This window comes from Pseudorasbora parva, chromosome 13, assembly GCF_024679245.1.
Source record: "Pseudorasbora parva isolate DD20220531a chromosome 13, ASM2467924v1, whole genome shotgun sequence".
Classification (NCBI taxonomy): Eukaryota; Metazoa; Chordata; class Actinopteri; order Cypriniformes; family Gobionidae; genus Pseudorasbora; species Pseudorasbora parva.
In genome coordinates this window covers 12342480-12369923 of record NC_090184.1, presented here as the reverse complement: position 1 = coordinate 12369923, position 27444 = coordinate 12342480, and the positions used below count along the sequence as shown (strand labels likewise).

General features: G+C 39.9%; 1 protein-coding gene across 2 annotated transcripts in view; it reads left to right on the top strand.

The window, feature by feature from the left end:
* The window catches only part of pabpc1l (poly(A) binding protein, cytoplasmic 1-like), a 136856-nt gene that overhangs the window by 75210 nt on the left and 34202 nt on the right, over positions 1 to 27444 (top strand). For both annotated transcript variants that reach the window (XM_067412520.1, XM_067412521.1), the window contains exon 12: positions 1850 to 1980. In XM_067412520.1, coding sequence (XP_067268621.1) covers positions 1850 to 1980 — 131 coding nt within the window. The remainder of the gene's footprint in view (positions 1 to 1849; positions 1981 to 27444) is intronic.

The window sequence follows — 27444 nt, the reverse complement described above, 5'->3', positions numbered from 1 at the left end:
TAGCAGTGGTCGTGTACTTCCAAGTCTTCAGTGCGTCACGTCCATGCAAACTGAATGTTTCTTCAGAGAGGCTCAAAACCAGGGTACAAAATAGTCTATTACTTATTCATTGATGTTTTTGAAATTAAAAACCATACGAATATTTATTAGTTGACTTCAGACAACATTAAAAAAACTGTTCATGACCCCTTTAACTGATTTAAATAGAAATTGATATGTGTATTAGAGGTCTTCACAGGTCCAAAAAATCATGGACCCGGAAGCGTGCAGATCCGAGAAATATAGTACCCAGAACCGACATGGATCCGTCTATTATTTGATAGCAACACAGACCCGACTATCTCATATTCTACTATAAACTGCTCTTAACAAGTCAATAAACAAGTTGCGAAAAATAACTTTGTCTCAGCCTACGTAAGGTCATATCCGTCATCTCCCTTCCTTGTACCTGATTGTGTACCATATCCCTCTCTTGTTGTTCTAAGCATGCTTGATTTACTCATCATTTCAGCTGTAAAAGTCCAATTTGTCACGGTGATGGATTTATTCCATGGTCGCTGACGTTAGTTAGCATTATGTATTTGCCATGATCTTTGTGAGCCAAGTCTGACTACCAAAACTTTAAAATCTTAGTATTGTTAGTCAGACTAATCTGACTCTCAAACAAGATGGTTCATTCACATTATTTGTACAGTGACAGTCACAGCGGAAGTTTGGGTTGCCATGGAAACATGACACGCTTGAGACTGCACTTCCACGTTAGCTGGAGCAACCTAAAATATAAGCTTTTTTATGCAATTTGAGCATCACAGAAAACATGTATGTGACAGTTCACCTGAGGTCTTGTTGCTGATTTGAAATGTATTGTTGAGTACATTATTACCGTGGACATGTATTAAATCAGCCCGCTTTATAAACGGCTGAGAGAGCAAGCAAGAGAGCTCTTGTTTTTTTGTTTTTTTTCTAAACCTTATTTCCCGGCTCACACTTTTTTCTTATCCTAATTTAGCAATTTGCAAGTTACACAAAACACACTAGACGATCACAGCCAAGTGTTCTCCAAGTTTTAGCAATGCATTACATAGCTACAATGTTAAACAGACCCGGAACCCGAAGTAATAGATTGGGACCCGGCTGACCATTTAAAATACTGTATAGACCCGAACCCGTACGGGTCCCAGGTTGGATCCCGGGTCCATGGCTCTCGGGTGCCTCGTGAAGACCTCTAATGTGTATGCCATAGTAAAGAGAAGGGTTTTTAGTCTAGCTTTAAGCTGACAGAGTGTGTCTGCTTCCCAAACAATGCCAGGAAGACAAATCCAAATTTTAGGTGCTAAATAGGAAATGGATTGACCGTCAGCAGTTATTAACTGGCCAAAATTTTGAGACTGCAATAGACGTGATGGAGTATAATGTATTAAGTACTCATTCAAGTACTGGGGAGCTAAGCCATTTAGTGATTTTGTAAGTAATTTTTTTTATTATTATTATACAATGTTTAATAGGGAGCCAGTGCAGTGTTGACAGAACTGGGCTAAAATGGTCATACTTCCTGTTTCTAGTAAGAACTCAAACAGTAGCTGGTCCAAAACTATGCAGCTAATTTATTAAGAAAGCAGGGCAACCACCTAGCAGAGCATTATTTCCACTATGCATTCTGTTTATCTTGTGAATTGGTAAGTTTCGTCAGGGCGCAAAGAGAGAGGGAGCTGAGTGTATTTATCACCTTGGGCATACATTTAATCTAATGAGCTAGTGTTGTTGGATGTTGGTACAATTTTGTGTGTCCTGTTTGCTGGAATGTGAAGTGTCTTTTGTTGAAATTTACCCTTTTTCTCTCTTGGCTTAGCCAATATTGGAACACAGACTGCTGGTGGGAGAACTGGAGCTGTAATCAGAGGAGTCGGTCAATACAAATACTCAGCAGGGGTCAGAAATGTACAGCAGGTCATCAATGCTCCAGCTCCTGTTGTTCACCAGGTAAAATGAAGATGCACACCTGTATCAGAATTGTCATGCCATAATCCAGCAGAACTCTGTCATGAAGCAGAGCATGTGTGGCAAGTATTATTTGAGCCTGGAGCCACTTGGGGACCATTTGCACACAATTGTGAGATGGAAATATAAAAAAAATATTTAATGTATTAATATGTAATGTAAAACATTGTATGTATGTGTTTTTATATGTTATATATTATGTAAATATTGTGTACTTTATGAACCAGGGAATACCATTTCCATGAACGGGTTTACATGATCTGCAACAATGCATAGGTGGGTGGTACATGTTAAAGTAATATCCACATAGATGGCAGGACCCAAGGTTTCCCAGCAGAACGTTGCCCAAAGCATTACACTTCCTCCGTCGGCTTGCCTTCTTCCAATAGTGCATCTTGTGTTGTGTTCCTCAGGTAAGCGGCGTGATCCATCAAACCACGCTATCTTCTATTGCTCTGTAGTCTAGATCTGATGATCACGTGCCAACTGTTGGCACTTTCAGCAGTGGACAGGGGTCAGCATGGGCTCCCTTAATGGTAGGCAGATACAGGGGCTGGTCATTATAGCTAGAATATCATCAAAAAGTTGATTTCACTAATTCCATTCAAAAAGTGAAACTTATACATTATATTAATTTATTACACACAGACTGATGTATTTCAAATGTTTATTTATTTTAATTTTGATGATTATACTGTAACTGACAACTAAGGAAAATTTATAATGTAACTGACAACTAAGGAAAAGCATGAACATGTACAGCACTCAATACTTAATTGGGGTTCCTTTTGCCTGAATTACTGCAACAATGCAGCATGGCGTGGAGTCAATCAGTCTGTGGCACTGCTTGGGTGTTATAAGGGCCCAGACTGCTCTGATCTCTTCTGCATTGTTAGGTCTGGCTTTTCACATCTTCCTCTTCACAATACCCCATAGATTTTCCATGGGGATAAAGGGGTACTTCAGCGCTGGGAAGATGAATCTGTATTTAAACTCGGTCATTAATGTAGTAGAAATATGAAATTATTTATTATTCTAGACTGAGAAAAGACAAATGTATTCTTTTCTGAGAAAAGAAAAATGTATTTGTCTCATGGGGATGAAAGACTACAATTCCCAGAATGCTTCGCTGCCCTGTGAGGCCACTCCCAAAGCCACAGCTACTGAATCACTTTTACTTTCCCACCACCACGTTCATCTTCATAAAATCAGTTCAGTTAGAGAACAGACACTACAATTAAAAACTGAAAGTGTCTGTTCAATTTATTGTGATCTAGCCGCTGAGGAAGTGTCAGCACAAACGTGGCAGGAGTCAGATTACACGCATCGTGATGAGCTGAATGAGCTCTCATGACGAGAGCTGAGGTAAACGTGTCCACGCTCGTGGCAGTAGTTCTGCCAGAAAGACTCGGGGACAATTAATGCTGTGACAATAACATTTATTTAGGAGCTCAGCAAGCAACCAAGTTCTTTGGCGTAGGCCCCATTCGTAATTCGCATTCCGAGGGTATGGAATCTGCGTATCCTGCCTGGATACGGAGGCAGGGGCGCAGCTCAACCCCCGCAAAGTAAGGAAGGGGGCCATCTGGTGGTGGTGGGGTGGATTGAGGGAGAGACATCCTATAGTCTTCAGGGTAGAGGGAAGATCCCATCTGGTGGTGTTGAGGATGATATGAAAGCCTGGCTGGTTGTGTAGGGGGAAAGGAGGAAAGGTCCCATCTTGGTGGTGGTTGGGAGGATGGTGGTGCTGAAGCGGCAGTATCTGCGAACTCAAACATAAGTACAACCTTTATATGCTACGGTAAAAGATGTGATTGGATAGATGAGAAGGTAATTAGTGACGTAACGATTGAATCTTCCTGGCAGAACTTGCGCTAGCTTCATTTCTCCCAGAAAGACTCGGGAGAATTAATGCTGTGACAATAACATTTATTTAGGAGCTCAGCAAGCAACCAAGTTCTTTGGCGTAGGCCCCATTCGTAATTCGCATTCCGAGGGTATGGAATCTGCGTATCCTGCCTGAATACAATCTTTTGATAGGACACATGGGCCACGGGCCATCTTTTGATAGGACACATGGGTCACGGGCCATCTTTTGATAGGACACATGGGCCACGGGCCATCTTTTGATAGGACACATGGGCCACGGGCCATCTTTTGATAGGACACATGGGCCACGGGCCATCTTTTGATGGGACACATGGGCCACGGGCCATCTTTTGATGGGACACATGGGCCACGGGCCATCTTTTGATGGGACACATGGGCCACGGGCCATCTTTTGATGGGACACATGGGCCACGGGCCATCTTTTGATGGGACACATGGGCCACGGGCCATCTTTTGATGGGACACATGGGCCACGGGCCATCTTTTGATGGGACACATGGGCCACGGGCCATCTTTTGATGGGACACATGGGCCACGGGCCATCTTTTGATGGGACACATGGGCCACGGGCCATCTTTTGATGGGACACATGGGCCACGGGCCATCTTTTGATGGGACACATGGGCCACGGGCCATCTTTTGATAGGATAAATGGTCCAACGGCCAGCTTCTGATAGAATACTTACCGTATAAGATTTAATTAAAAGGACTTTGTTGATAAAATGTAACTTATCTGATGCTTATTACGATGCATGGGTAATCTTAGTATTACCTGAAGGTTTAGCATACTATAGGTTCAAAGTGCTGAAGAAAACCATCTTGACTAGGGCTGCACTAGAATTCGCAATGTCGCACGCAATTTGGCAGAGGCTGTGGTAATTGCCAGCTTCTCAGAGCAGCGATCGGAAGCATCGCTGCTCCGCAAGTCAGAGGGCCCTCTTGCGCAGGGAAATCCAAGTGCTTAGAGAATACCTTTACAGGAACAAAGCCACACAACTAAAACAGCCATAGCCTCGTGGTGAAAAGGCAGAGTAGAGATGAAGGCTACGATAGGCCACCTGCACAGAGACCATGTTAGACCACGGACAAGTTCATGAAAGCTTATATATACTAATGAAAACAGGATCAGTGAGCAGTATTAAATTCTAGAAGCATACCGCCACCTGTGATTGCAAGACAATTATTACTTGACGTTGGAGTGTTTGAGCAATTTGCATCAGAACTTTTTTGTACTATAATGCTGATGGCGACGATGTACACAACACTATGATAGAGGAAGCAGACTGCATGTTTGAGCTGCATTTGTAGCAACCTGATCCAAGAGACTGTCCTATTCATATACAAGTTGGAGAACCGTAGTTCTTTGAATCTGCAGTTGGAGGAGTTGAAACCACTGGCGTGACTTCCACTTACGGCTTGATAAAAGTAGCCATCAGAACCTGTTCAGGGAACCCACAAGAGAGAAACCTGAACAGCATGGCCGATGAGTAAAATAAATGGATCAAAATATACTCAAACTATTGAGGACCTCAGGATATGCCCTTGCGGAAAATAAGTGTATAATTATATGATGGAACTTTACTAGTTAATGACCATAGATAGCTACTGGACCCTGTAAAACCTATGAGAACGATCATCAATGCAATAATCACCTTTGGCCCTGTCCCAAATGGCACCCTAAACCCTCACAGTCTTCCTCTGAGTCCGCACTTTCAGGACATAATGTCGCATTGACTGCCGGGTAGAAGTCCTCTGTGGAGTTTGCAAACTTGCGAACATAGCAGAAAAAAAAGGATTCAAAACTGTTGTAAAAAGTGCACAATTATTTAGTTTGCTGCTTGTATAGAATGTCAGGCTTCTGACTGTACAAAAAAGGATCACATTACTCCAGTCATCCTCTCTTCATTGGCTGCCAGTTCCATTTTAGGATTTTTTTAAGCTCTTCACAACATGTCTCCAATTTATGTCAATAAACTTTTAGTTTTTTATACATCGTTTAGGATGTTGAAATCAATGGATCAAATGTTGGCATGTGGCTTGTGCTATGGAAAAGTTAAAAGGTGACTGTGCTTTAGCTCCTAAATTGTGGAATAGCTTTCCGGACTATATTCAACAGGCTCCATCTATAGGTTTTCAACCAACACCTAAAAACCTCTATCTCTTTAACCTAGCTTTTGAAGGAAGGGGACCTTGAGTAATTGTCTCTTTGTATATATAGGCACAATAGTGTTATGGCGGCGGCTAGTTGAACTAAGTGTAAATAGAATCTAGTTGCCATTTACACCAAGTGCATAAGAGCATATTTTCTTAATGGTAACTGCTATTTACACTGTGCAAATAATAAATAGATGCTATTTACACCAAGTGGTAATAGCATAGATTATATTCACTAGCATGCCACAATTCTCAATATAATATTGAACCATTTGGTACTGTAATTACGATTCAATACGCGCTTGTGAATTGCGTTTTTTTGTTGTTGTTGTTGTTGTTGTCGTATTTTATTAATTATTTATATTCCTCTCCGTTTTAAATATTCCTCTGTTTGAGTGTGCCTGTGAGTCTGCACGCTGATATGAGCAAATATCCAATCAAATACACTAAAGTTAGGGGCTGTTTAGCGGTGTTTTAAAGCCTTGCTGGTTAAACATTTCATGCAGGTTTTAAATGCGTGCGCCTGTCACACGTGATTACCGGACTAAGTAGTCTTACTGTGCTAATACTGTCAAATAATCAAGGTCGGGTGCGGATTAACGCACAGGCTTGCTTAGGCTGCAGCCTAGGGGCCCCACGTTTAGAGGGGGCCCGGATTGGCCAGACTTAAAAAAAAAAAAAAAAAATTAAACTGTTTACTTCAGAACGAAAAAAAAAAAAGACCCTCATTGGTCATGTAAAACTCAATTTCTCCATTTCTCTGCACAAAACTCTCCAGAAAGAGCCATTTAATGATTTATTTTACACACAAAAAAAATTCCCAGGGGAGCATAAAGTTAAGTTTAAGTAAGGTTTTTCAAGTCTTAATTAAAATAAAGAATATTACTAATAACTTTCTGTTCCTATTGCCTAAGAATAGAATAAAAAATGTGCTGCACATAGTTTTAAATTGTGATTATAATTTTCTGGAACCGAGTTAACCATAAACTGTAGCCATTGATCTCTACGTACAGCGCCCGTGGGAAGGCCAAACAAAAGTGATTTGACTCTGGGATGAAAATAACCGTTTCAATGGCATGGCGACAAACACTCTACAAAAACAACGCTTCCTATTCTCGACCTGCGAGAGCAAAAGGACAACGCCCCTGAATTTGCGTGTTCTGGGCGGAGGGTCCATCAATAGACGGTTTTAGTTGCGTCATTAAAGCAGGAAGTGCAGGGCTGTAGTCCAAACCGGCCGTTCGCTGTAGGCTTTGAAAGGGAACTTCTGTTAAATAAAATATCTCGCTTGGCATTGAACTTTGAGCTTTATAATTGTACAGGTATTATTTATGCTCTAACAGCAACATTACACACTAACTAAAGTTTGAAAGATGGAATCGCAAAGAATGGGACCTTTAAAAAACTGTCAGTTAGCACTGCATTGTTCATATTATATACTTTATTGTAAATAAATAGCCTACACTGAGATGGCTTGAAAAAAACACAAAGCATATTGTCGCAATCATCTGATTGTGGTCGTCATGTTTCATCACTCATAACGATTGTTTTCCTTCAGCTGCAGCTCCAGCGTGACAGGGTATTACATCTAAGAATCCGCTTTTGGACTGTATGAGAGGGCGCCCTCCTCATATTTAGATACGAATAAAATATGTCATGCATGGATAATTTTTTTGTCCCTGAATTTGGTGTATTCACATTGGTTTCTATGTAAATACACTTGCCCATGGGCCGTGACATCAAGAAGCGCGCTATCAACCGAGTTTGGAGAAAGCTGTCTTTAGCGTCCTTGTTAATGTGCCTGCCTCCCGCACAGGTAACGCCGGTTCGAATCCCGCTCTGAGCGGGTCGACTATGATCGGTGAGACCCAGTAAAAGTGCGGGGGATGAAAATACAGTTTATTAAAAGTGCGGGGGACACGACCATCTCCATAAAGCTTTTCAGCAGATGGAAGCTTGAAGTTCTCCAAAATCTCCTGATAGCTAGCTGCATTGACCCTGCCATTGATAAAACACAGTAGACCAACACCAGTAGCTGACATAGCACCCCAGACCATCACTGACTGTGGGTACTTGACACTTGACACTAGCCTAGAAATCTAGACACACCCTAGCGGCAGCAAATATAATCTGCCCGCCAGTGTCGTCTAGGAACTCTCAATACCCTTCTGAGCTGTATTTCTCTCACTCTGGACGGGCCAATCACATCGTGTATAGAGTCGGTGGGCGGGGCCATAATGACGATGGCCGAGTTGCGTTTGCGTGCTTCTAGTAAGCTCTGGAATTGGTCCTTCTCCATAATCTTCCTCAGGGTCCGGTCACTTTCTCGTTGTGCAGCGTTTTTTGCCACACTTTTTCCTTCCCACAGACGTCCCACTGAGGTGCCTTGATACAAAACTCTGGGAACAGCCTATTCTTTCAGAAATGTCTGTGTCTTACTCTCTCGCTTGAGGGTGTCAATGATGGCCTTCTGGTTGGCAGTCTTACCTATGATTGCGGTTTTGAGTAATGAGATTGCGGTTTTGAGTTTTTAAAAGCCTCAGGAATCTTTTGCAGGTGTTTAGAGTTAATTAGTTAATTCAGATGATTTGGTTAATAGCTGGTTTAGAGAACCTTTTTTGTGATATGCAAATTTGAGATTTTTTTTGAGGTTTTCATGAGCTGTATGCCAAAATCATCAGTATTAAAACAATAAAAGACCTGAAATATTTCAGTTGGTGTGCAATGAATCTAAAATATATGAAATTTTAATTTTTATCATTACATAATGGAAAATAATGAACTTTATCACAATATGCTAATTTTTGGAGAAGGACCTGTGTATATAGCGCTTTTACAATGACGATTATTTCAAAGCAGCTTCACAGTGTTAAACAGGACAGTATTGCAACAAATTTTTATTTGGCTGTACAGTCGTTCTGGAGAAAACGGTGGTGTTATCAGCTTATTTATTAATAATAATACTTTTTACAATAATTTTTAAGTTATTAAATGGATGCAGCCACTAAAAGCCCCCCTAAACCGATCCCTAACCCTTCCCACTAAATGTTTTTATTATAATTAAGCATTTTGTTAGGCACTTTATTTCCACATTTAAAACATTTTCTTTTTTTTATAGAAATGTATTCCTTTCCGATGCAATAAATGATTTTTGATGAGAAAAGAGAGAAGAGCAAGCTCTGCAAAAGGTGGATTCAAAACCATGTTGATCATGACAAAACAGTGCTCTATTAGCCATACGCTTTACTAGTGCGCCAATAAGGATGTTGAAATATGGGTGTTTTTTGTTTTGTTTGTTTTGTTTTTTTGGCACAGACAAGCATATTATTATTATTTTTTTATATACACCTCTGCGTTTGTGAAGTAATTATGGCAAGGAGGATCGAACACCCATAGAAAAACACAAGTTATTATTCAATCTCAAAAATGATTGAGATTCTGGAAATCATCTGATTGGTGTATCTCACATTGGGCGGGACAAGGCATTAATAGACAGAATTTTACTATTATAATTAGCATTATGTCGCAATGCTAATTATAACAATAAAATTCTGTGTATTAATGCCTCGCTCTGCCCAATTAGCATTGTAACATAACCTGACACAAAAGCTTGCACTTACCGAGACACTACTTTCACAAACCACTGTAAATTTTAAAGGTCCTGTTCTTCGCGTGTTTTCGAAGCTTTGATTGTGTTTACAGTGTGCAATATAACATGAGTTCATGTTTCGCATGTAAAAAAAAAAGTATTTTTCACACAATTTTCTCATCTGTACAGCGCTGTTTTCTCCGTCCTAAAAACGGCCTGATGATTTCCTTGTTCTATGAAGTCCCACCTTCAGAAATACGTAACGAGTTCTGATTGGGCCAGCGCTTCCCGTGTTGTGATTGGACAGCAGCTTAGCGCACTTTGCCCCCTATTTTGCGTGTTCTTGTGGGTGGAGGGTTAGTCAACAAACGGTTCTAGTGACGTCATTACATCCCTGCACTTCCTGCTGTAGTCAAAACTGGCCGTTCGCTGTAGGCTTTGAAAGGGAACTTCTGTTAAATAAAATATCTCGCTTGGCATTGAACTTTGAGCTTTATAATTTTACAGGTATTATTTATGCTCTAACAGCAACATTACAAACTAACTAAAGTTTGAAAGATGGAATCGTGAAGAACGGGACCTTTAAAAGCAAGCAGTTTGAAACTTTTTTAAATTGGCCCATCAGTACACAAGTCTTTATTTAGTTTTTTTGCGCACAAAAATTATTCTCGCCACTTCATAAAATTATTGTAGAACCATTGTAGTGAGATGGGCTTTGTAATGACGTCTTTAGTGCTTTGTGTCTTGAGAGAGGAAGTGACATTGGTGTCAATTAAGGCCTGTCTGAGCCATTGGATTTCAACAAAAATGTCTTCATTTGTGCTCAAAGATGAACGGAGGTATTACGGGTGTCAAACGACATTAGGGTAAGTAATTAATGACAGAATTTTCATTTTTGGGTGAACTAACCCTTTAAATAAATACAGCAAAGTAGCCTGCTTCGTTCCGTCTCTCTTCTCCAGTGGTTTGGGCTAATCCAAAATGGGGGTGTTCTGAAGACAGACTGTTACCTGCGAAATAGGGGTACTCGGAATGCACAAATTGCTAATAGGGGTGTTTTCAATCTGATTAAATTAACGTGGCAAAACTAATGATAAATGTATCTTGAATCTTGCTCGAGCCAGAATGTATCGACTGGGAGATTACAGCCCTAGTAGAGAGATGTGTTTTTAGTCTAGATTTAAACTGATAGAGTGTGTCTGCTTCCTAAACAATGCCAGGAAGACTTTTCCACAGCTTAGGTGCTAAATAGGAAAATGATCAACTGCCTGCAGTTGATTTTGATATTCTAGGTATTATCAACTGGCCAGAATTTTGAGACCGCAATAGGCCTGATGAAGTATAATGCATTGAGACATTTAGTGGTTTGTAAGTAATTAGCTAGATTTGAAAATGTATACAGTGTTTAATAGGGAGCCAGTGCAGTTTTGAGAGAATTGGCCTAATTTGGTCATACTTCCTGGTTCTAGTAAGAACTCGAGCTGCAGCTTTTTGGACCAGCTGCAGTTTTTATTTATTAAGCAAGCAGGGCAACCACCTAGAACTGGAAGACCAATACAATAATCTAGCCTTGAGGTCATGAACACATGAACCAACTGTTCTGCATTTTGCTTTAAAAGCATGTGCTGTAGTTTAGGTATATTTAAGATAGAAGAAAGCAGTTTTACAGATGCTAGAAACATGGCTTTCAAATCAAAGATTGGTACCCAGGTCCTAGCTGATAACGCGGACTTGGCAGAGCAGCCATCAAGTGTTCATTATTTTAGGCTACTAGAGTCATTAATGTTCAGTGGGCATCGAGGACAGTTGAAGGCTGAATGGTACTGTTATAATCAACTCATTTTAGTTCATGATTTCACAGCATTCTCTTACAATAATGAAAGGTGTGTGCACAATTAATCTTTTTTTAATTTTATTTACACAATTAATTAATGTGCATGTCTCTGCTTTGTTTGTAAGAGAGGATTTGAACCAGAAACCTAAATTGGTGCCTATGTTGGTGATGTTGAGGCTGCTGGAATATGACCAACATAGGCACCAATTTAGGTTTCTGGTATTCCCATTTCAGGTCACCAAGAAATAGGAATTTAAAAGTAATATGGAAAGCCTGCATCAGTGTGGCATATGTATAGTGATATAATAGTGTAATGGATGTAATGGATGTAATGAAGTTGTGACTCTTAAGCATATAACACTTTGCCTCATGTTCAAACCTTAAAAAAACAAAATAAAAAAACTGTAGGTAGGTCTGCCAAATCTGTAGGTCAAAATCACAGGAAACATCATGGTGGGTGGAATCTATTTGGTCTAGGATATCCTGTGACCATGCTGCTAGCTTTTTTTTTCATTACCGACTTTTTATTTTTATTATTAGTATTATTACTTTTATTTGAGACCGGGACAGTGCACAATATAAACATTAACCTTGTTTATAACAAGGAGAGATGCATTGCACCGGGTTTTAGCAAATTGCTATTTTCCACCGGTAGTCCCTGGGGAGGTAGAAATAGAAACATACAATAAATTAACAGTTACTAAAATCTTAGTTGTGCAGATTATCAATTAGAGTTTTAATTAAATACACACATTTCAACATCATTAAAAGAGTGTACCACCTTTTCTAAATAAATATGGGGGTATTTTCCGATTAGGGAGGAGAAGAGGTTTTGGGTCTACCAAAGGTATTATGTTGCACAGTGGTCGTATGGCCATAGTCCATGGAGTGTTTGGAGAAGACATCATCATTTCTCCTTAACAATTCTCGGAGCAACGCCAACTGTTCCTCACCTTCCACTGCTGCAGCACTAAGATCAACTCCACATGTCATAGCATTAACAGACTCAACACTGGTAGTCTGCTGTTGACTTTGACAGGATGGTATCACTGAATACCCACACTGACTCGGATGCAACTGGTTCTGGCATGGCATTTGGCACTTTTCTCCTTCTTCAACAACATTCTGGATAAGAAAAGCATCTGCAAGCAGAACCTTTGTATGGACAATCACATCTTTCCCAGACAGATTCAAGAAGCAACTGGGAAGACAGCTTTTGTCCACATTAGCAACCAGCCTGGCAACCATCAGGCCTTCTGGTATCCTTTTGGAGGACTGGCTCTCCACCAGAACTGTGTATGGTTCTCTTTGGTTCACCCATAACTCTGCCGATAACATCCTGCTCCATACCAGCTGGTATTCTTATTCTGTGGCCAGCATACTGTACTTTGCCCACTTTACCCCTAGACCCATCCGGTTCATTTTTACTTACAGCCACCAGTGCAGAATGCCACTCAGGATTTGTTAACTTGACTTTGGCAAGATATATTTTGCCATATAATGCTTGGAGGTAATTTCTGGAACCCCTTATTACATTAGTCCCAAATGAGCAATGGAACACAGGATCGGTACTCTGTCACAGGGACAACAAAGGCTGGAACATTTGAGTAGACCCTTCCCAAAAACTTAAGGCTGATACTAAGCACACCAACATGATAAAGGTTGACCAGTGGAGACCTTTTAATGGGGATGTCTTATGGGTGCAAATCCGGAGTACATAGGACAGGATGCCCTCGCCAGAACTCATCAGTAATTGTGGTTACTTGAGAGCCAGAGTCAATGAGAGCCTTACACATCTCTCCATTCACTTTAACCACCCCTTCATTACACAGACCTACTAGTGGGGTATCAGCTGGTTTAGACCTGCATGTTTCATGTTGCTGGGGACACTGTTGCATGCCTGGGTTGCCCGGTAACCACAGGCCCTACACATGCTCCAACTCTAGCCTCCAGCTGTGTCAACCTATTGATCTGACTCTGTTGGCTGCTCACCAGTTTCTTTACCATGGCTGTGAGTTCAGTAAGTTTTGTGTATTTCCTTTCTATTTTCTCTGCTTTTCGTCAGTCTGGTTACCACTCGTTGTAAACTGAGCCTGGGTGTATAACTTTTTGGCCCTTGGCTGTGCCTGAAACTTCTTTGTCTCCCTTGCAAGGTTACGAAGTTTTGTTTGGAGTTCACGGAAACTTAAAAGTCTAGGCTTCATCGGTGCTATCCTGTGACTAAACCTCTTCATCACTCAAACTTCTAATGAACTGACGAGTCAGTTTGCTGTCTCTGTCTGGAAAAGATTGACCTCCATACTGTGCCTCTTCCACTGAACGTAAACTGGCATCCTGAGCAATGGCATATGAACATGCTGACTCGCCAGGGCGCTGGCATCTCTCATAGAAATTAGCTAATGGGTCCAGAGATGTTTGCAGATTACTATATTGAGCTCGTAGTTCCTCAAAGGCTCTGCCAGTAGTCTGCTCATTAGGAGGGAGATTCAGAACTAGCCTCCTGGCTTCACCATTCAAATGTTACACTACAGTAGCAAATGACAGATTTGCAGGCATTCCTCCAGCATCAAGGAGATACTGCATGTCCCGTATCCAGTCTTCAATAAGTATTCTGCAATCAGGACCACCACTGAGAACTAGGATACTTCAAACTTGGTGTGTCTGCGTAAAGCTGGGTTGTGGTGTGGTCATTGCAGAGGAATTAATTTTTGCATCTTGCTGATAAGCAACCTACGGAGATGCTGTCTGGGGCTGTTGCACTGAACTTGGTGTTTGTACATACATATGTGAACCAGGATGCATTGGCATCGTCATAGTAGCATACACAGGAGTAGAGAAGGATGACACAATGGCACATTTTGAATGCGAGATGTGCTGTTGATCATTGGAAGCTTGTTGCGCTTGAATGGGGTCTGTTTTGTGAGGATAGCTGGTTCCAGATAAGACAGGAGGTGCTGGGGGAAGGAGTGAGCTAGGTGGTTTTGAGTACATGGCATTTTGCCCATCATAGCAGAAGGATGGAGGAATCTGAATGGCCGTTGAATGACCAGGCAAGTTGGTTTGGGGTAAAAAAAAGTCATTGCAGCAGGGGAGTGCAGGCCACATGGAGAAGTGTACATACAGGGTGCCTGAATCATACCTGGGTAAGTGGAAATGTGAGTTTTAGGTTGCACAGTCAATCTTGGCGGCAGGTATGGGTAATTTGGAGAGGGAGGCATGTCAGTTGGCGTACTGTTAGCCATGTTTGGTAAAGCCTGAATGGTAGTGACATTGTCATGCATGTTAGTTCGAGATGAAACAGTCGGCACATTAGATGGGTGTGGGTTAAGAAAGGGCTATTTGGGGCCTGGGCATGAGCTGAAAGCTTATGTTGCACAGAACTACTGGGGCAGGTGTCTGACTGGTGCCAGCTCACTGCTGGGGGAGGCACATTCTCTGTGCGTGCCGCTAGCTGCGCTGTCTTTGGTCTGACATACTGTTGGGGGTTACCATTTGGCTGGGAGATAGTTTGAATACTCACATCGACAGGTTTGTTTATTTCATACTGTTGGATTTTATCCTGCTTTACTGGTAACCATGGGGTGGCCTGGAAGGGCTGTCTTAGTGGTACTTTGGGATGGGAACGAGGTCGATGAGGGGTGGTTTCAGGGAACCTCTGCATTTTTCTTCCACTTCTGTGACTCTTCCTGCCTGTGCAGCAAACAATGTGTATGTACTATATGTACTGTATGTGTTTGCATATGTTAATATGGAAAATTTAGGAAAGTGCAAATCAATGCAGTAAGTGAAGGCGTTAAATATTACTTATGTTTCCTATATTCACCAAAGCACTTTATCATGGATGAAATCAAATGAAATGGAGAGAGGGAAAAAAAATAGCTCACTTCAAGAGATTAAAATACTCAAATACTAATCAGGCGCACAAAAAAAGGAATATGGTTTCAAAAAGCTCAGCTATTCACAAATGTGTTACTTAACTCAACGGATTGACACTTATAGCACTATATCAAAAGATCAGAAAATATATCAAAATATAGCTGCAAGCAGCAATTGTCGGGGCCAAGCGCAAAGAAGAAAAGACATGCCAGCATTGCTGGAAGTGTCAAACCAACTGCAACAATGAGCCATTTAAGAATTATTAAGTTGATTTTAGGCAAAAAAGCAGTACAATTTTAAATACAGTCAATAATAATAATTTAATGGTTTATCATTTTCGACCAATAGGTGGCACTGTTACTAAACTGATGTGGTGTAGTCAGATTGAGGAGACAATGACACATGCAAAGTTTGGTGTCAATATGTCAAAGCATTGCAGAGATACAGCCTCAAGAGTAATTTTTGCATCAGAGCTCAACTGCGTTGCTGTGGTATATGACAACTGTTTTGTCTATCAACACGAAATCCATAATTATTTGTTCACATGGTCTGAAGACGATACGATTTAATTTTGGTGAAAATTGGACAAACGGTCTAGGACGAGTTTGAAAAAGTAGGTTTTTAACCAATAACAAGATAGAGGGGAGAGAGGTTTGCCAAATATGGGAAAAATTGGTATCTATGTTCTCGGCATGAGCCATAGAATGATTTATAACCAGTCTCATTGCAATAGGCTAATTTAATCAAAAGTTATTAGCATTTTTGTACACTTTATTACAACTTTTGACCACAAGGTGGCGTTGCCCGAAAACTTTTTGAGTACCTTCAGGACATAGAGCGGAAGACACATACTGAGTTTTGTAATTATACACTAATGCATTCGTAAAGTATAGCATATGCATTTTATACCCTAATACTGCATGGAAGTCAATGGGAGTTTCATGTTTTGTTCTATTATAGCGCCACCAAGAGGCACAATCCCACCATTTTTTATATGTCCTCAGAGTGAGCCCATACATATGTGTGTCGAGGTTGGTGAAAATATCTCATTTTGTTTTGGAGTTATAAACAGTTGTATGAAAAAAACACGTAAAAAATGACTGACACCTGACTTAGATTGGATTTTACTACCCCTTACTATCAATATTTTGACATTTGGGAATTAGTGTATAGCTATCGACCTATGTTTCCGAACTTCCGGCGCTGGTTTCGTCGTGATCGGAATGAAAATATAGAATAAACTACTATTAGATATTACATACTTTAAGAAGTAAAATGAGTTTTAAAAGGAAGGGACATTTAATGGGATTTGTATGTTTCATTTTATTGTTGTGGATTTAATTAGGGCCCGAGCACTGATGGTGGTCTACATGTCAATATTTAGTCAGTTATATTGTCACCTGTGGGCAAGAGTAAATTGTGATTAACTACTAATTAAGATTGAACCAAAACAACATCATATTTGGTCAGTCTAATAGTTAATAGACTTAATGATGTTAAATTTCAAAGATCTTGAGTTTTGTTGAACATGTCCGTGGTATCCTGACAAAGTCTGTTTCGGCAAAATTTTAGTTATTCATAGTGCCACTAGCTGGTCAAGTCGCCTTTATTTATAAAGCACTTTTAACAAGTCCAGTTTCAAAGCAGCTTCACAGTTTTAACAGGAAAATAATGCAACAGATTTTGTACAACTGCTCTGTTGAAAATGGTGATGTTATCCAGCTAATTTCAATTATCATGTAGTGTCAATGCGGGCAGATCAGTAATATAGTTGAAATTTAGGTGTCCCCAACTGAGCAAGCCAAGCCAAAGGCAACGGTGGCAAGGAACCAAAATTCCTTCAGGGCCAGGATGGAGATAAAAAAATCTTGGGAGAAACCAGGCTAAGTCGGGGTGCCAGTTCTCCTCTGGCCGACGAACAAACAGTGTATGATTATTATTTTGCATATAACAGTGTATGATTATTTTTTACCTTTTAAACTGGCAACATTACAGTTCAGAAGTCATTTGATAGATTGGAGTTGTCGTGCCGGAGACAGGTTTATAAGGATGTCTTTTCGAGTCTGCATTTACAGGGCAGAGTTTAATTGACACACTCTCTTCAGACATTTCAGGGATGCATTGCTCATGTCCTGGCACAGGTCCACCCTCTGATCAGAGTACAGCCCAGTAGCAGGAAGTGTGGCAAATACAAATGATTGATATAGTCCTCCTATTTTTATATACTTAAATGCATATTGCCCACCGTGCTCTGTGTTCCTACAACCACAAGGTAGTGGTGGCACAGTTGCGAGGACCCTTTTATTCCTCTTGCAGCTTCAATGTAGTTTTGTATTTTTTACTTTTTGGGACCTCAGGAAGAGTAGTCACTGCCTAGGTATTGGCTAATGGGGATCCAAATAAACAAATAAACTTAGATCATAGATGGGAAAGAGCATTCGTGGGTAAATTAACTAAGGAAAAATATAATATCATAGCTTTTTTAGGTGTCCTCAAAGGGGTCCATAAATATATGTCAAATTTGTTGTAAATATCTAATTTTCTTTTAAAGTTATAGCAATATATATTTGAGAGCATGGGCTGCATTGATTGGATTTTTTTTTTCTTCCAAAATTTTGGCTTTGTTTTGGTCATTATTGTTTAGCTATTGACCTATGTAAGTATTCAGAATTTACTATTGTGGTTTTGTTTTAATTGGACTAACTGTTTCCTACATTCGCAAAGGTTTTTTAGGTGCTAAAGTACACCTTTTTACAAACCATAAGGTGAAACCAGGAATGTTTGGTATTATTGGACTCGGCAAGGATTCAGGAGTCTAATGAGGTGAATACTGTGAAAAACACTGGCTTGAAAATTCTCAGGCTCCTTCAGGGCATTGCGCCAATGAAGTATGCTTTGTTTGTGATACGCCATTGTCCTCATAGACTATCATGGCACCAAGGATAAAGACAATGAATGCCCATTTTCATCTGACTAATGTTTGGGTGCGTATATTGCCAGTTTCATGAGTTTTTCCCCTGTTATAGCGCCACCAAGTAATCAATCATTGCGATTTTTTTCATGTGATCTCAGACTGATCTCACTCACACGTGACCTTAATTTGGTGGAAATATCTCGTTCTGTTCACAAGTTATAGCCATTTTATTAAATAAGGTCCCGGTCATATCAAACATTTTGGCTCCCCTTAGCAACCATAAATCAAAATGTTTTTTTTTTTTGATAATTGTTGATAGTCTCTCTCCAGAGAACATTTCTGCAGTGGTTTGGTTCCGATCAGTCAAATAAGCTGGGAGTAATTTGCAAAAGTAGGTTTTACAAAAAACCTAAAATATCTCGAAATTGGCGCCTGAAGGGTGAGCGAATCCGGGGCATGCATTTTGTCCGTCTCGAGCCAAGGATTCCAGCAATATAAGACACTCGAGGCTAAGCCTTACGGTTGAGGAGTTAAGAGCCGTTTCGTACTTTTGGTCGCCGTTTCGTACTTTTGATCGCTGTAGCGCCCCCGTCAGGCCGATCGGGGCGGGCTTCTGTGACGTCTGCAGTGGTTGTGAGTACTACCAGCCCTGAAAGTTTCAAGCCTCTACGACTTACGGTTTGGTCTGCCCGAGCAGTTTTAGCTGGAAAATGATGCATCATGGGGAAATGAACAGTTCCAATAGGGTTTAAGCCTGACGCCTGACTTTGATTGGATTTTACTACCCCTTACTATCAAAATTTTGAGATTTGGCCTTACAACTGTGCCTAGCGACCTATGTTTCCGAACTTCTGACGCTGGTTTCGTCTCGATCGGACCAGTGATTTCGAAGATATCGGCTAATTTTCTTAAAGCGCTAAATTACAACGGTGCACAAACCATACGCCGAAACCTGGCAAGTGTGGTATCGTTGGACTCGGCAACGATTCAGGAGTCTAAGGAGATGAGTCCCGTGAAAATAAGTCAACCACACCCAAAGTTATAAGCACTTTTAAAAAAAAATCTCAACTAGGTGGCGCTGTTTCGAAACTTCTCAGGCTACTTCAGGGCATCGTGGTGATGACCCATGCCGAGTTTCGTAACAATCCGTTCATGCGTTCATAAAATACAGCATTTTGGCACATAATTCAAGATGGCCGACAGCCAAAATGGCCGACATGGTAACATTGGACATCAGTCGACTCGGCATGACGTCTCGAATCTGACGAGACCGCTTTTGTGATTTTTGGGCAAACGGTTCAGCAAAAAAAAGCAAAATTAGCCATTTTTCCTATCTCCGGGCCAGTAGGTGGCGCTGCGCCGAAACGCAGCAGGTTGCCTCAAGACATGCTTGTGCCGACATGTACCAAGTTTGGTCTGAATACGATAAAGCGTTGCGGAGATACAGCCATACGTCTGTTTTCGCAAGCGCTACGTAAAATTTGTTTGCGCGTTTAACGGAAAAGATTTGACGAATCAACTTGAATTCCATAACTTTTTGTCGACACTGGCTGAAGATGATCTGGTTCAATTTTCGTGCAAATCGGACGAACAGTCTAGGACGAGTTCGCAAAAGTAGGATTTTGGGGAAATTCAAAATGGTGGGAAACATATAATGTCGGAAATGACGTCATAGGGTGCTTTCGGATTGGCAGGAGCTCAGAAATTTGAGGAAACAAGAATTTTGTTTCTAGCCCTTAAGGTTCAAAAGTTATTAGCATAAATATGAGTGCAACTTTGGACAGGTGGTGGCGCTAGAGGGATTGAGTTGGAGACACCAAAATTGGTGTATTTAATTAATGTTGGGACTGCCCTCTATCAGAATGTCAAATCGTTACAACTTTCCCGCAAACGGTTCTATGGGCTGCCATAGACCTGCCATAGAGGCGGAAGAAGAAAGTGCGACAACGGTTTCAATAGGTGCCTCCGCACCTTCGGTGCTTGGCCCCTAAAAATCAGTCAGTTCAGTCTAACAATATTAACACTGCCACTTTAAGCCAAAAGAAAGGTGGGGATTTATTTATTTATTTATTTTTTATTCTTTTTCTCTTTTGCTCTTTTTCCCCTGCTTTTTTTTCTTGTTTTTTCTTCTTTTTTCCACTCTATTTAAACTGTTTATTTGTCAAAAAGCTTATTTCTGTTGACATAGAAACCCGATCCAGGTCGCGGCACCAAAGATGTAACCCTCTTCGTTGATGTGCTTCCACGACTGTCGCTGCGTTGTGTGGGTTAGGGGGGAATAGGAAGGACACCAAAGTTGCTGGTAGAGTCAATGCTGAGCAGCTTTCTTTTATTGGGCTTCTTTTTCAGTTCAGCCACTTTTCATAAAGGAAATAAGACTGTGTCATTTCAAATCAACTTCAAAATTACAACACACATTAATCCATAATGGAAAACCACAGCCAACTCAATAGTAAATTCCTTGCTCAGAAAAGACTACAAAATGCGACAGATAAAAAAATAAAAGCTAGATGTATTCAAAATAGGAACAATAAAAACATAAAATACACAAATAAACCTTAAACACAACATAAATTACAAAAAAATATACTCGGCCACATGGAACATAGTAAACGTGCAATAATATCAGAAATGCAAAACAGTTTATGCAAAACAGTTTTAAAATAATCTAACATATGCTTTAGTAAATTTGTTAACATCAGTATATTTCCTTTAATAATATAGATGATTAATATAATTTGAGAAATTAAAGTTAATTTTAAGTTATTAAGAAACTACAGTGATAGCCTTCCTTGCCTTTTCATAAAGGAAATAGGACTGTGGGGGTAAGGAAGGGGCAACTCCCCCAAAGAAACACAACAGTCAGCTCCCCCCAATGGCAGGGAGAGAACATTACATCTTCCCTACATAAGGGACATGATAGGGCTGTTACCAGTCAAATTAAATAAGTATCAACAAAGTTAATCTTCGCATTGTAGAGGAAACAGAAGCTGCATTAGAAGTGGCATTTACACAAACTGTTTAATGAGCTTAAAGGTGACGACAACTGCAGTTTTGCAAAAAATAATGTTTTGATGTTTTAAACAAATGATGTTGAATACTGATATTTGAAATTTAAAACATGAAAAGATTCTTTAAATGTGAAATTAAAACCACCGCTAGGTGGCAGCAAGTCACTGTTAATGAGTGAGTCATTGAGGTTCAACTGATTCATTCAAACGGCTGATTAATTCAGAAATGAATCGTGACTATCTTAATCTATCTTAGTCACTGTATCATTGATTCAAATGATTCGTTCAAAAAACGGATTCATTCATTAACTGCTGTGTTGCTCAGAGACGCGATACAATGCTGTGACTTTGTTTTGAACTATTCCCTTTGGCAAAATGGAGTAAAAATGGGCAATATTGTGTCTAAAATGTAAGTCGCTTAATATTAAATTCTTGTTTAGTAAACTTGATAAAATCAATATCACATTTATGCTAGATATCTGGATTCTTCCTGTGATATTTATTTAAAAATATTAAATTATATAAATATAGATTCAATATATACACTCAGGTTTTTATTTTTTGGTTCATGCAGACTCCCAGGCTTGTGTGTGTGGTAAAAAGAGCCTTGCTGACCAAGGGTCTCCAGCCTTCAGGCAGCAGGAGCTGTGTGAGGAAAAGCTAGAAAGGGGAATGATGTGGGTCTTTTTCTTCTGCTGTTGATTTTGACTAACCATTTGAGCAATTGATTTAGATCTTTGTTGGGCACAGGTTGTTTTTCTGTTTCTGCAGCTCTCTGTGCAGAGGGCAGGGGTTTCAGCTGACTGGACAATTGAGTCACACCAAGCGCATGGTGTAAGCGGTTAACAGTTTATGACCCAAAACCAGTAGTGAAAATGAAGACCATGAGTCAGGAGTGTAATTAAGAGAAATTTACTGGAAAATATTTTGTTTCATCAGCAGAAGCCGGCTTCCAATCTCACAAGGAGTTTGTAGGCCACGCTTCCTCTCTCCCCATCTCCTTGCCTCGCCTGTATGTGCGCATTGCATTAGTTTCCATTCCATTCAATCCCCATAATCTGTTTCTTTATGAAAAACCTTCCTTTAATCTTGATCCATTAATAAATCAAGCAAAAAAATTAAAAGAAACAAATTATCTTAAATCCAATATCACTGACTACATTTACATGGACAACAATACTCCGATATTAATCTGATTAAGACAATACTCTGATTAAGAGGCTACCATGTAGACAGCGATTTCTAATTACCTTAATCTAAGTCATAAACTAACTAAACATAAATTGGATTAAGACATGTGGAGTAGCCTATGCCTATTTTAGTCGCATTATCGGAGACATGTACACACCTTAATCTAGCTATTAATGTCGTGTTGGAGATTTTTGCCGCATTTTGTGACAGGACACATAACATTTACGCACACCAGGGAAGTGCAGAGGGGAGCCTTTGTGGGTACAAGCCTCTGCCCTTTTTGAAAATTAATCAAAAGTGCCCCTTTCAACAATCATTGATAATATTGTGGCCAATAAAACAGAATTGGAATTATAATTAATATAACGTCTACAAACCAGTAACAAATGGCGGAAAAGTCCCGTTTATCTTTTACGTACATGTCAGGCCTCGTCCACACGAAGCCAGCACTTTCCTAATCCGATCTTTTTTCCTCGTTTCAAGAAATATCTGCGTCCACACGGGATTAAGAAAACGGACTAAAAACGATGTAGTTTGCATGCCAGGCCAGTGTGTGGCGCTGTAATTCTGCCACAGAAATAAACTAAAAACGGAGAAGAATTGTGGCTAGAAGGGGTATAGCAGTGGTCGGAGGTGAGCCAAAATCTCACAATAAAATAACAATAAATACATTTGCTACTTAACAGATGTTTTATTAATACCTACACCTACTCCAACCCAAAACATACCCTTACAATAATGCAGATACGGTAATTAAATGACGCAATATTGATGTGCGCATGCCCAGTGCAACTAGTGCCTAGTTGTATCCCTCAACTCTTTCACCGTGCTGGGCGTAGTGTGATGACATCACCTTTTCAGAAAATATACGGATTCGCTGTACACACGAAGAATGAAGACGATCGTTTTCAGATTTACCCACTTTGGGACCCGGTTTAGAAAAATATCGGATTCATGCTTCTAAAACGCCGGATCCGTGTGGACGAAACGCTGATACGGTACAAAATTTATACGTATACAGCTAAACGCGTCTCCGTGTGGACGGGGCCTCAGTCTGAAATGTCGTTGCCATAACGTGTTGCTATGGGCGGTGTGTTTTACTTGACTGTTCATTCTGAACACTGCGTCCTCTCTATATTATTATTTATTTTATTTTTTTGTAATTATTATGCTCATTGTAAAAGTAAAATACAATAAGTTTGTATCTGTAATCGCAAACCAGATGGGTCATTCAGTGAACGCCTGTGGCTCAACGGCAGGAAAAACAATCCAAACAGTCACGATTTTTAAACCTTTCATCATTAATCAAAGCTATTATTCTAAATGTAGGCTGTCAATAAGGAGGAAAGAGGGGTAGTGTCTCTTCAAAAAAACAGAAAGAGACTACATATTACAAAAATAAATCAACATAAATGTATATAAAACATTATAAAAACGCATGTTTTTTATACTTCTTAATGTAAAGTAACACTGCCCAGCAGCAACACAGGTGAAGTTCTTCACCCAGCAGGTGAAGTTAGCGAGTTTCCTGAGCCCATAAAATTAACAGACCTGCCAAAGTCAGGCTATGATTGGATGCTGGAGAACATAGCGTGGCATGGGAACGTAATGACGTGCCATAATCGATCTATGTTCTATCAAATGTAAAACGGGAACATGAACGGAGTACTCTAAAAGCAACTCATGTAAACACCTTAATCAGAATATTGTCTTATTTAGAATAAGGTAAATAATTAGATTACTGCTGTCCATGTAAACATAGTCACTGATGCGGTAAACAAAACTGTGCAACGCCACTCTATTTCCCATAAAGAATGAACAACGCATTAGTTGCAATTCTTATAGAGCCAGAGTACAATTTTAACATGTAACACATTTCAATGTAAAATTAGAGAATAATGATCTCCATAGTAGATACAAATAAAGAAATTTTACATTCTAAACTGCACCACATTAATTTGCAATGTTTTTCAGTAATAAATAAGCAAATAAGGCTCCTACATTACCGCCCCTAATGGTTCTCAAACTCTTTGGAACAATTACTTACATTTAAACTGAAGGAGCTGTATTATTTGAATATCTTTTTGTAAATTCTAAAAGTCCAAAGTAACACAAATTTGTGTTCTTCTAGCTTGCACTATACTTATTCTGCCTCCTTCAACAGGCAAAGTTTTGTTATGGGCCTTTCCAAAATGTTTTTGTCTTAATGTGGACTTGTCGAATGAGACTCTTCTTATCTGGCATGGTTTCAATGACCCTTGCTAACATCTATGAATTCCTGGGGGCAGTCATCAACTATCAGAACAATAGCTCCAACAGAGAAGTTTCTTGTTGTGTTATTCCACTTCTGTCTCTGTTGCAACTGCGGCAAGTATTCCCGACACCAAAGTTTCCAAAACAGATCAGGGGTCTCATTTATTAAGCGTGCGTACGCAGAAAACGGGACTGGAAACGTACGTACGCCAGTTCTCATGCAAAGGTTGTGATCTATAAAAAACAAACTTGATGGGAGAGTGTGCGCACCTTTTAAACAAATTTTGAGCAGTATGTACGCGCATTCTGGAGACAGAGAATTGCAACATAGATGGTGAGGTCGTGAACTGAAGTTATATTGTAGAAAATAAATGTGAGAAGAACTATTATAAGAATTAATATGAATTTAATTTTCACTCGATTTCATACGTTATGTCCACATTATCATGAAGATTAAATCCATCAGTGTTATTTGTGCTGATTGTTTTAGGCTATATACATCTAGTAAAATCCAAACGTAAATCAAAATGTATTCATTTGTATTGAATTTTTTTTTTTATCTCATGTTTTCTCCTGTCTCACACTGAGCCGTTCGATCGTGTGACGTCACACGTTTGGACGCCCCTCCCACGATTGTTGATTGACAAGCAGTTTCAAATCAGACCCGCCCTGAGTGAGCTCTGTCATCACAGTCCACCATTGTTGATACGCTGGAGAAGAATGGCGTCTAAGCGATTGTGGTGTTCTTTTCTTGGGTGTAATAATGAACACAGCAGTCATTCTAATGTTCCTAAATCCAAACCGCTGAAGACGCAGTGGCATAGTTTTGTTTTAATCAATGCTTTTATGTTTGTGCGAACTGTGAAGCATTTCTCACCAGACTGCTTTTTAACCGAGGGTCAGTATAAAGCAGGTTTTGCTAAGAAGCTGCTCCTGAATAAAGAATTCAGATCTGAACGCTTGCATGCTTTATAATGAATGTGGAGCAACAATGGGAGATGGTAATTCCGTTAATATTTAACCACATGACCGGATGGCCAGAGCTCCGATAATCACGCATCCTGGATGATCTAATCAACCATTCAAAGGCCCTTGTATTGCAACTATACTACTGATTAACAGATGAGTCGCCAGCATTGTCTTCCGAAAAAAAACCTTACAAGAGGGTATTGTGCGTTTAAGTCTTGGGACGCCCCAGGACTTCCGAGCCATATTGTTACCCCCAAAGAGAGGCTTTGTAAATGCTGAAGTTGATGACACCTGAGGCATTTTTAGGCTCCAGCATACAGAGCCCACAAACCCCCCTGCTTTCAACCTCTGACCCACACGTACACACACACCCACCGGTTGTAGGTGGGACTGTTGTAGAACACACAGTTGTAGCAAGTCATATTCATAGACTCATGAATAGGAGTCCCATTCGAGTTAATTATTCCCCGAGCTCATTGTTGTTACATTTTATGGTGGAGAACATTAAGCACGTTTCAAACTTTGTTTTTATGAGCAATATTCACATATGTATTTTTAGGTATTGATATTTTACATACGCGTTTGTTCTGGGTTTTTTTTTTTTTTTTAATTGAGACAAATCATGCAAAGCAAACTCTCTGATGGCACAAGGCCGAGCTCAGCGCAAGCATATTAACAGATGCTAAATTTGCAATATTACATGTACAATGTTGTTATCCCGCTTGATCTGAACAACGAAATCTTCTATCAATGCGGAAGATTGCAACAGAGTGAGACTCCTCTTTCCAATAATAGGCCTGATATTATGTCGTTAAGATAAACGATAGCTCCTGGTTTAACATTTGGCTTAGCTACCCAAAAAGGAGACCTAAAACACTTTTAATCATGTGCTGAAAACCTCAGCCGTTTGATAAATTTGTCTATCGGAGTTCTTTAATGTGAAGTAAACAGACGTTAATTCCTGTATTCACATTCTTGTTATATTTTTAATTATTGTGCCACTGCAGCACAAAAGAGACCTAGAACGTTTGAATCAGATGCTGAAAATGTCGGTCTTGATAAAGGGTCTATTGGACTTCTTTTAAATGTGATGTAAACATATGTTAATTCCTGTGACCACATGTTTCTCGTGCCAATGCATGAAAGGATCCGCCGCAATCTAAAAAAAATTAATTGTTATTGTTTATAATTCTGCGGGCGCAGTCACTTGGGAAGTGGCCTAACAACTCTAGAATTGCGCATCACCAAAGGGGGCGGAACAGCCCCATTGAGTGAGCATTCATCCAAACTGACCCTAGTCTGGATGAACTCGACTGCGCCATCGCGTGTGCAGTTTCGGATAGTTCTACTCTGTCATTAATTTTGACTGCCTAGTTAAAGCATGTCAATTGTTTATTGATTACTGTTAGTAACCGTTTTTATTTATGCAATTTTACTGGCACTAGGCAGTGACCAGATCTTCCTTTCTCGCTGATTAAACAACCTTATTTTAATTTGAGTTTAAAGGGAAAAATTATTTTCTCTAACTTGAATTGAAATCAGGTTCCTCAAATTACTAACGGTCCACTGGGAAGGAAGGATGCCACCGTGTGGCCGTACCTTGCTAAGTCAGCTTACAGCTCTCTCCTTTTTCTCTTTTTTTTCTTCTCTCCCTTCTTCCAATTCTGTGTGAAGTGCATTATTCCTGTTTTTCCCTTTTGATTAATTTTCTTTTTTGTTACTGATTAAACTTTAACATTATTTTCACTCTCCTTAGAGGCTTTTT